The 11132-nt window shown below is 44.9% G+C and overlaps 1 protein-coding gene across 2 annotated transcripts; it reads right to left on the bottom strand.

The window, feature by feature from the left end:
* Nucleotides 1-2334: 2334 nt before the first annotated feature.
* On the bottom strand, nucleotides 2335-10929 carry Gjb6 (gap junction protein beta 6). 2 transcript variants are annotated; one of them, XM_023699150.1, is made up of 2 exons: nucleotides 10664-10929; nucleotides 2335-3851 (listed from the first exon to the last, which is right to left on the bottom strand). In XM_023699150.1, exon 2 carries the CDS (start codon nucleotides 3834-3836, stop codon nucleotides 3051-3053), a length of 786 nt encoding a protein of 261 aa, XP_023554918.1. In that variant the 5' UTR covers nucleotides 3837-3851; nucleotides 10664-10929; the 3' UTR covers nucleotides 2335-3050. The 2 variants fall into 2 exon arrangements, with proteins under 2 accessions (XP_023554918.1, XP_004639430.1); XM_004639373.2 differs by lacking the exon at nucleotides 10664-10929 and adding an exon at nucleotides 10202-10436.
* Between the last annotated feature and the right edge of the window lie 203 nt (nucleotides 10930-11132).

Here is an 11132-nt window from a genome sequence, read left to right as displayed (position 1 = left end):
ATGTGGCTCAATCACTGGATTCCAAGACATTTTGTTCACAGAAAAATCTGTACATGAATGTTCATGTTATTTAAATCAGTAAAAATCCAGAAAGAGCCCATGTGCCTATCAATGGGTGAATAATTAAACAAACATATAACACAGAATACTACTCAGCAGTAGAAACAAAACTACTGATAGACACAGCAGCCTGGATGAATCTCCAGAGAATTATTCTAAGGGAAAAATCCAATCCCGAAGGATTCACACTGTATGATTCCTTTCATATAACATTCTCGGAGTGACAGCATATTCATGTGTTGGGTGTGTTCATGAATCGCCAGCACGAAGGAGGAATGTGTGTTGGGTGTGGGAAGGCGGTGACTGAGTGCACAAAAATGCAACCTGGGGGCCTTATGGAGATGTTTGCATTTCCTGACTCAGATTTTATACAGAAGATCCCCAATTTGGAGGGTTTCTCTGTCAGCTTTTCAACTTAAAAATGGTGCTAATGTGACACATATTCAGGAGAAAACATATTTTGAGTTTTGACCACATCATCAGGGTCCTGTCGGCTACCGATGATGTGGTCCAGTCCTGTCTGGATTCTGGGTCATGGCAGTGACCACAGCTTCCAGGAAGTCCTGCAACCTCTAGAGAAGCCACTGACACTCTCCAGTTGCTGTGCTACAGGGTTGTGAGGTTCAGTGTGTAGGTGGGTTAAATGCATTTTTTTTTTTTTTTACTATATTTTCAGCTTTCAAAAGATTCAACAGAACACAACTCCATTGCAAGTAGGGAGATGTCTATACTGTAATTTTACAAGATGTTACCAAAAACACACAGAATCTCTGCATTATTCCTTTACTTGAATGTGAATCTATAATTATCCTCACATAGCACATTTAATTTTTAAAACAAGATAGAAATGCTTATAGAAAAATTGGGGGAATTATGAGTATTAACTAATCAGTTTTTAGTGTGATGGTGGCATTATATTCTTGCTTTAAAAGATATTTGTTACCAAGCAAATACTTACTGCAGCAGGAGCCCAGTACAATAGGGGCCTGGTGTTTGCAATAAGAAAAGCTTTTTTGTGGATTTGCTTTCAAGGAGACAAGAGGCTTGTTCAGGTGTGTCTTCCTGGTTGGTTAAGAGCAAGGAACTGGCCCAGGCTATCGGGAACTAGAGATTGTGAATTCTGATTAGTGACAATGATATTGTGATTTTTAAATTATTTTATTTTATTTTTGCAGAACCGGGGATTGAACTCAGGCCCTTACGCTTGCCAGGGAAGCACTCATTCCACTGAGCCATCTCCCTGGCCCTAGTTTTTTTTTTTTTTAAAGGTTAGTTTTTAAGTTTGTATAGCCTAACACTAAATATTCATAGATGAAACGTAGTCTAGGGTTTGCTTTAGAGTATGAGGAAAATGACTCTTTCATCTGGAGAGAAATTGTAAAACAGGTCCCTTAGAAGCCAGCCCACCCCAGGAACTTCCTGTGTGGACACTTTCCCATTATTGCGCCTCGCCTCGTTGGGTGCCCCGGAGTGCAGGGCTGTGCTCATGTGAGTGTCACTCTGGAGTGAGTGGGTTGCTGCACTGACTCAGCCATGCCCACACCGAAGGACTTCCACTGGAAGTCCCTGGGGGAAAGGCTCTCGCCTCTGGTCCAGAGCTGTATGCACTGCTCTCGGTCACCGGGAGCCCTTGCGGCCTTCATGCCCAGCTCTGCTGTGCTGCTGCTCTGCTTGGGACATGGTTACAGGTATCCTCCAAGGCTCCTGTGCTGTGGGGGGGCCCGGCTGGTGTGGTGATGCTGAAGGTTTGGATGCTTGGAGAGGCGCAGCCTTCAGAAGGTGCTCAGGTCGAGGTGCACCACCATGGGCAGCGGCTGCCGCTGGTCTCGCAAGGAGAATGGTGGTTCCAGGTGGGCGGGGTAAGGCCCTAGTCATGGGCTGACTTCCTGTCTGCTCACATGATCTCTGTGCCTCTCACACTCTGCTTCCGAAGTACCAGCTGCAGTGCTCACCAGAGTAGAGCTGATGTCAGTGCCACTGGGCAACCTCCAGAGCCGTGAGATAAATGAACCTCTGTGCTGCTCAACCTCAGGAGTTTCATTACAGCAATAGGGGGGGACTAAGACAGCTGGTGAAGACTCCCCTCACTTCCTCCTTACCAAAGCTGAACTGGCCCCAGCCCTTCTCCATGCTCATAGAGCCTGGCCAGCTACAACCTCAGTCCTTCCAACTGAGGGAGAATGTGAGATCCCTGCTGAGGTCCAGTGCCTCCGCCAGTGACCCAGCCCTGAAGGAACAGAAACACACAGCACACAGGAAGGTTGAAGCAGCAGGCCCAGCTTTATTGAGGCGATCACATCCATTCTCTGGTGTTCACAGTGACTGGCAAAGCAGCTCCTTTATAAATGCGTCCCACCACGGCTCAGCACTATCCACATTCAGCAGACAGAAAAAACATACTGTACAATGACCACTTCCCATCACAGCAATGTCATGACTATTCACAGTTTGTCAATAGGCAATGCAAAACAGTATTTACAAGATAGATTGTTTGAAAGTTCAAAACCCAGATGCTGTGGTATACTTCTAAAACTAACATCATATATTTTTCCAAGTAAGGAAGGCTGGTCATTATAAAAATACTTTACATAAATCCAAAGTCAGAACTAGAGCATTCAGTCCTATAAAAATATCTTCTACTAATAAAAGTATCAATTTTTAGATAAGTGCTCTTTATCAACAACAGGTTATATAAAATTTTGGGAAATACCCACTAGGGCAGGTAGTCCTTGGAGAATGGACTTGCTAAGTAACTTTAAGATCTAGTCATCAACAAGTGCTTTGTTTTCAGAGATGGATCATGCATTTGACTATGTTGCACGTGAATGGCACATGTATTCTACAGAGAGTGAACTCAACTACCAATTTATTATGAAAGTTTTTTATAAAGACAAACTGTTCAGCCTATAAAAGGAATTCTTAGGTTGGCATTTCCTCCCAGAGAAGACAAATGTTTTTTCAGGATTTAGCCACATTTCACCTTGGAATGCCTAACTTGGAAATCCTGTGATTGCATTTTGGCCACTATCTGAAATCAACTCATTCATTTCATTTTGTTTACTCTCTTTCAGGGCATGGTTGGGGTGATTTCTCTGAGTTTGGGCTCTTTTGGAGCTCCTGAAACATACTTTCAGCAGCAGGTAACACAACTCAGCCACATTGAGCAGCATGCAAATCACAGATGCAGAAATCATAAAAACGGTAAACACAGTTTTCTCAGTAGGCCTGGAAATAAAGCAGTCGACAAGATTGGGGCAGGGGTCAATGCCACATTTCAGCACCCAGGGCAGGTGGTACCCACTGTAGAGGAAGTAAAACACATACATGAAGGCGGCTTCAAAGATGATTCGGAAGAAGATGCTGCTGGTGTACGTCCACCACAGTGCCCCCTCGATGTGCACTTTCTGCTTTTTAATGTCCTCCAGGTCTTTGAACTCGTTCTTCTTCTCTCCACGCCTGAACTTGCGGGTGGTTTCTTGCTGATAGTAGGCCACATGCATGGCCACAAGCAGTGCTGGCGTGGACACAAAGATAAGCTGCAGGGCCCACAGCCGAATGTGGGACACTGGGAAAAAGTGGTCATAGCACACGTTCTTGCAGCCTGGCTGCAGAGTGTTGCAGACGAAGTCCTCCTGCTCATCACCCCACACTTCCTGGGCAGCCACCACGAGGATCATGACCCGGAAGATAAAGATGACGGTGATCCACACCTTCCCGATGCTGGTGGAGTGTTTGTTCACACCCCCGATGACTTTGTACAGGGCCCCCCAGTCCATGGTGCCGGTTTATTCCTAATCAGACAGAAAAGAGTGAGGTTAGGCTGTGGAAAGTGCCTTTGGTTGATAAAACAGCATCGTAGGGATACTGTAAATGCAAGCACATCTGCTTTAAATTAGGCTGTGATATTTTATAGTGTTAACCTCCCAGTCTGCTAGCAGGAGGTCTTCTAATAAGGCTCATTCTGAACATTTTGTTGTTTTTGACCAGAAATAACTGTTTTGGGAGGAAGGTGTAAGATCATCTTGATGCAACAAAATTCAGATTATAGGTTGGATTACTGTATTCCATTAACTGAGGACCATAGGCAAATAAATTTATGTTTTTTAATCACTATGTGAATGTAATATATATATATATATATATATATATATATATATATATATATATAGTCAGTCTGGTTCTACCCAAGGGCTTACAGAACTTAGTAGGCTTTATTCACTAAGTGGTTTATTAAGTCCACAAAATCATTCATTAGAATGACAGAATCTGTTTCCCTAGCACACTAAAAAGATTTCAAGCCATTAGAGATCTGGAAGACAAAGGGCCAGGCTCTCTACCCTCAGTGGAATGGCCCAAACCCAGAGCAACAATTTCTAACAGTGGAAATACCATGTGAACTGAAACTTAACCAAAACCCAAAACCAATCCAAAAAACCTGCACACATATAAATTCAAGGATACTAAAAATAACAAAACTCAGACTGAAGTGTGAAAAAGCAGCGGTTTTCATCCTTGAGTCAAATGGTATAATTTTAACTGAGAACCAATAAAATACAGAAATTCTTATTAGAGTGTGGGGCTCTCATATGCTAGGCAAGGCTCTACCACTCAGCTATACACCCAGCCCTTATATTCTCCAAAATAAACTTTTCTAAAAAAAACTGTTTCTCCAAATACAATACAGGTGTTGAGCTAGAGCCTACATTATTATTTTTTGTTTTTCCTTTTTGAGACAGGGTCTCGATCAGCAGTTTAGGCTGGCCTTGAGCTCACTTTGTAGGCCAGGCTGGTCTCGATCCTCTTGCTTCAGCCTCCCGAGTGCTGGGATTACAGGCATGTGCCATCACGGTTGGCATAGAGCCTACATTATGAGAGGAATACCAGTCTTCATTCCCCCAAAGAACCAAGTTTTAGAACATAGAAAAGTTTGCAGATGGGATCAGCATCCCCCACCCCCATATTCTAGAAGCTTCATTGACTTTCTGTGGTTACTAAAGTATGTGTTTTATGTTTAATTGTGAGTAAAACAGATATAAAATTTACCATCTTAACTACTTTAAATGTCCAGTTAGTTGTGTTAAGTGCATTCACCTTGCTGTGAAACAGATCTCCAGAACCCTTGCATCTTCCCAAATGAAAATTCCACACCCATTGAACAATAATTCTCCACTGTATCCTCTAACCTTTAGGAGCCACTTTTCTACTTAATGTGCCTTTGAATTTGAACACTCTAGGTATGTCACATATAAGTAGAGTCACATATCTTTTTATTATTAGCCTTTGCTATTCATCATAATGTCCTCAAGGTTTATTCACATTCAGAATTTCCTTCCTTTTTAAGGCTATGTAATATTCCACCAAATGGATTTACTGTATTTTGCTTAGCGTTTTCAACCTGTCAGTGGACCTTTGCTTGCGTTATTTCTACCTTTTGGCTATTGCGAATAATGTTGTTATGAACAGAGTTTACAAATATCTATTTGAGATCCCACTTTCATTTCTTTTTGGTATATATCCAGAAATGGGATTTCTAAATCCTATGAGAAATCTATTTTTAATTTTTCAAAGCTTTTTAAAGGCAATCAGTGTACTATGATTCAGAACCACAGAGTTCCTTAATGCCTAGAGAAAGATAAATACCCTGATCACCAAAAGAAAACAAAATCAACATATGCCAGCAGGGGAACTTTCTGTTTAATTCTCAGCAAAGTTCTACAACAGCACCATTACACTTCTCTGTGAGAGTTTCGTAACAGTAACCAGAGCTGCTGGCACTGGGGAGCTAGCTGTAGGGTGTGAACAGGTGGTGGAGCCTGGAATGAGAGCCTCTTACTTCACTGGAGGAGCCACTGGAGGCAAGAGAAACACTCCCACTTAAGGAAGTCTGCATGCTGTGGGATTTGCTTCTTTTTTAAAGCTGAGAAAAGGGACATAGACTTTCTAAAGTTGTGGCCTCTCATCCCTCCAAGTATCTAGTCAGGGGCTGCTGAGCTTTGGTGGGCTGGGTAGAGAGGACTTGCAAGACTCTTCCAGAGTCTTGGGACTCTGGAATTCAGATCTATTTATTAAACCCTTCCTTTCATCTTCTACTTTTTCCATGACTTAAAGAGATGTTCATTGTCCACAGAAAATGCACTGATGACTTAAAACATTTTAAATAATAATCATAAGATTATTTCTGAGTTCTGGTGAAAGACATTACAATACATTGCCCTAATTGTTGCCATTCTATCCTGCCGGTATTTCAAAGTATGGCCAGCAAGGATGCAAAATTTTGCATCTTGACATTTAACCATATTTGACACCAGTAATTCTTTATGGGGCCAGTCCTGTTTAAGAAAGGAAGGTATTCTCTCATTTAACTGTTAAACATCTGATAAACATCTCCCAATGCAGTCTGCCCAAACATGCTTAATCTGCAGGGTTTTGATTTATCACATAAAAGCTCTGCATTCTCCCAAACGCTTCAAAGTCTACAGAATTTAAACTGCCAGGCAGGTAAAAAGGCTGTTTCCTATGTTTTCTGTCATGTTTCCCACCTGAACATGGCACATCTGCCATCACCTGTCATCTACCCCTCCAGGTAATAAGCAAATGGATCAAGGTGTCAAAGACAACAGGACCTGAAAGAATTCTAAAGAATTCTAAAGTCAGAGAAGAGGTCAAGGGCTCACAATTTCCTCAAAAGAATATTGGTTTCAGCTTCCTAAGATGACCAGAAAATAATCTATTTCGCCATGACCATTGATAACTTTACTTATTCCCCTTAAAGGGGAAAAAATGCCTAGAAAAATAAGATGAGAAATGAGATTAAGCTCTGATACAAGTATGTAGTAGCCTGATGTATCCCTTTTTTAGCCCGGTGACCCTCTAGGCAATGAATCAGGCAAAAAAATCAAACCATACGAATCCAAAGAATCTTCTTGCAAGAGCAACAAAGACCTTGCTACTTAGGACAGCAGAAATGACCTGGATGACAGACTATGTATACTCTCCCAGTCACTGACCTGGGCTCTAAGGGCTGCTCCATGGGTGCCAGGGACCCTAATCCATGTTTCCTGACAGAGAGACATCTTTCTGTTTCTTGGCTTAGGGGACATCATTCCAATGAAGCCCTGGTGGTCTTTCCTGCATGTCGTTCTCTGAAGGGACAGCTCACTTCACAACCACTGGGAGACAAGTCAGAGTGCTGAGCCCCATGGAATCTACTAAGCCCCAACCTCCTGACAAGGCTGCTGATACTGGGAAGGCCTGGCTGCCCCCCATCAGGAGGATGTAGGTGACAGTTGGCTGGATTTTTAGCCAGTTTCAGAAGGACACTAGCTTCCCCTTACTCCTGCTGACCAGCAGTGTCATGGGCAGGAACATCTAGCTAGGGTGGGGATAAGCCACAGTAGGCCTTGGGTGCTTTGAGCTTCAGATTTTCTTTATAAAAACACATAATGGGAGGTGGTTGCAGGTGATCTTTCATCACTTTGCTAAAGAAGATTGGAAGGCCCAACACTTGTAGTAAAACTGTCATTCATTTCAAATTATTTTCCAAAGCCACTGCATGCACTTGCACTATTTGAGCTACAGAAAACGAAGTCTCTCATTGCTTTTGGGCTTCTTCAGGGCTGGGGCCAATTGAAGGAGTTTTTTTTTTTTTTTTTAAATAAAACGGAAATGATTAACTCCTTGGTAAACCAGAAAGGTTTACCACTAGTCCCTTCCAAGCCCCTTTGTTAGGAGCAAATAGTCCCTGTAGTAGTCACATTATAAGAAAGTGTTTACATTTAAGCTTAAGAAAGTAAATTGTATTTAGTTTTGTGGCACATCTAATTACAGTGAGTAACTCCATGCCAGATCCTTAATATTGTATTAAAGCCCGGGTCCTATTAATTCTAAAAATAAGTAACAGTGATCTTATTACTTTGGAGTACTTTTTTTTTTTTTTTGTGGTACTGGGAATCAATCCCAGGTCCTTTGTTTTGAGCTACATTCCTTTATTTTATTTATTTTGAGACAGTCTTGGGCAGGCTGGACTCAAACTTTGGATCCTCCTGCCTCAGCCTCCAAGGTTGCTGGTATTACAGGCATACATCACCACATCTGGATCAGAGTGACTTACTTCTTATAGCATTATGAAAATGGATTGTTCTTTCCTTTCATAACTCAAATCACTTAAGTCCACTGGTATTCTAACAATAATGTAATTTTTTGATTGTTTAAAAATGCTGTATTTAAAAATTTAATCACAACTGGTTTAACAATGCCATTTTAATTGCACTGAAGACAGAACCAAACTAAAGACCTAAAAATTATAGCATATACGAAGGAGTGGAAAGGATCTTTCTTTCCCTAGACAGCTGTGATTCCCTTTGAATGACCCTTTCCAAGTCATTCTGCAGGAAGAGAGCTCCCAGCCAACAAGTGTCCATTTGAGGACTCTGCAGATGGAGGGAAGCACAGCACAAGCCCCCGCTATCCCTATAGCCTGTGTCCAGGACGCCCAGCATGGCAGGTCTAGAGGAGGAGAGCAGGTTCCTCCCCAAGCTCTGGACCTCCCACATCTTTGTCTCAGAAGTCAGCTGTAAACCTGTGCTCAGCCTCTGGAAGTCATAGGGATGTCACCCATGGAGCAAAAAACATTGTCACCTTCTTTTAACTTCTCCCACACATGCTCACTAAGTGAGTCCTGTGGTTCACTTACTCCCGTACTGTAACAGGGTAAGTTTGGGTACTGTCATATCTTAATGCTTCATACTTCAAACACATGCAAAAAATCAAAGGTGTGCTTTAGTTTTTTTCCATCCTGCTCCTCCTCCTCATCTTAATACTTATCCTAACCCTCAGGCTCACTCAAGCATTGCAAAAGAGACACAGTACAGTTTAAGAAAATGGATTCACCCTTACCACCAAGTCAGCTGTTAAACAAAACTCTCAAACCCTGAATGAAGAAGAAACAATATCTTTCATTTCCAGAAATCTGAGGTCATCAGAGGGAGGACCTGATAGTTGGTTTTCAAATGCAATAATGCAAAACTTCAGCCACAGTGCTTTCAAAGCAATGACTAAGAGTGACAATGGATATGGGACTCATATGTCTTCAGAATGAACTCAATAAAAATGAGACTTGTCTTTCTTGCATGAGTTTAAATATAAAAGCAGACAATATATAGACATACATATTTCTTACTCCATTTTAGAATTCAAAGAGTTACAAAAATAAGTTCCATTAAGTTCAACTTCTTTGCACCTGGCTAACTCGTTAGCCCTGTCTGTTCATTCAGGCAACCTTCTGTTCTTTCCAAACATTTAAATTCAACTCCACTTCAATAACCCTGGGAAGAAAGAGAAAAACCCAGTTCTACTCTTAAGCATCAAGTTAAAACTGGAATCTTGCCAGTTCCTCTCATAGACCAGGCAGGTCACACTGACAAGGTGACCAAAGGGAAGATTAGTCCTCACCAACCAAAAAATTGAGTCAAATTCTCCTACAATTTTATTCAACATCTCACCTAATGTACACAGACTACTGGTAGCTCCTGGAATACTCTGCTGGAATTCAAAGATGTGTGGTGAGGATACGCAGGCTAGAACTTTCTTTTTAGTCTACTGAACTTGTTTAGCCAGACCTTAGTTGGTCCTTTTCCTTCTTACCTTTCAAAACAGAAGAAAAAAGGTAAGAAAAAAGAGAATCAAGGCACCTTTACCTGTAATAGATTTTTAAACCCCACCAGTAGAAGGGGAGTGACCAGTGTCTTCTAGGTTTTAGTGCCTGCAGGACAGCAGAGGTTGGGGGGAAGCACTTCACACCCCTGCTTATGTGACAGGCTAGGCCTCCTGTTCTCGACTATGGAAGGTTCCAAACAACACCCCCAAAGACTCTGTCTGATCCAACAAGTGACAAAGCTCTCCACAGGCGCTGTTTTGAGCGGCATTCTGCAATTCTAAGGAGTCTGCAGCAGGGCTGGACATTTTCTTCCAGAACACAACTTAGATTTTGCTAAAACTGGGACGAGAAAAGCATCAAACCCAGTTGCAGAAAGGAAGAGGCTCACTGTCGCGCTCAGGCAGACTGACAGCTTCCCTTGTGGGGACCCTGGAGTCGCCCCGGGCGACCCACCAGCCCCTGCGGGGGGCTCACAACCGCACTCACCCTACTCGGTTCGCAGGGCCGAGACCTCACACAGCCCGGGCGACCCCTTGCACGCGGCAAGTGCCCACGGTCCGCGTCTTTAACCACGAGGCACCCTGAGTTCAGCCCCACTGCCCCCGTTGTCCCCGCGTGGCGCGAGCTCCCCGGACGTGGGTTCTGCCGCTCCCCCTGGCAGGGCTGAGCTCAGCTTCACTGCAGCCCCAACCCACGACCTGCGCCGCAGTCCTGGTGGCCGGGTTAGCGCCCAGGCTGCAGAACCTGCAGCGGCCGGGAAGCGGGGCAAAGGCTGCAGGCTCGCGGGCCACTTTCACGGCGCCGCGCCCAGAACCTGTTGCGCGGGTCGGGGCGCCGGTCGTGGAGATGAACCCGAACCTGCCCGGTCTCGTTCCTGCGGCGCGAGAGACCGAGTCCCGACCCCACAGCCTGGGGAGGAGAGACCACCCTGTCGCGGCGTCCGCTCACCTGCGCGGTGCGGTCGGGGTCCGGCGCGGGCGGCGCCCTCGGTTCCTGACTGAGCAAGGCGAGCGCGGGCGCAGCCGGGTCCCACCTGCGGCGCCTTTTAACCGCGCCCCTCCCGCCTCTGCCTGACGCTGCCGCCGGGGGCCTCCGGGGCGGAGCGCGGGCCAGGCCCCCGAGAGTCGGGGTCGCAGCGAAGGACGCGCCGGGTCCGGTCCGGTGGGGGAGGCGTGCAGCGCTCGCTCGGGGACGCGGCTCCTTCCCGCCGGCCGGCGCCGCGCACCGCTCTCCCGCGCAGTCTGGGGCTCTCTGTCCGCTAATCGCCGCGCGCGGTGGAGGAGGCAGGCGGTGCTGTCAGCAGCCTCACCCCCGCAGCCTCCTCAGCGAAGTGAGCGCGCTCGGTGCGTATCCCCGACCAGGCTTGGAACGCTGCGCAGGGACGCGTCCTCACGGGCGCTGACCATCCTGCATCAGA

This window comes from Octodon degus, unplaced genomic scaffold (genome assembly GCF_000260255.1).
Source record: "Octodon degus isolate 3935 unplaced genomic scaffold, OctDeg1.0 scaffold00111, whole genome shotgun sequence".
NCBI classification, from domain to species: domain Eukaryota; kingdom Metazoa; phylum Chordata; class Mammalia; order Rodentia; family Octodontidae; genus Octodon; species Octodon degus.
This window is presented reverse-complemented; position numbering and strand designations above follow the sequence as displayed.

Bases quoted from the DNA above. Each gene is read 5' to 3' on its own strand.
- Gjb6 (XM_023699150.1), bottom strand. From the start codon at position 3,836: ATGGACTGGGGGGCCCTGTACAAAGTCATCGGGGGTGTGAACAAACAC.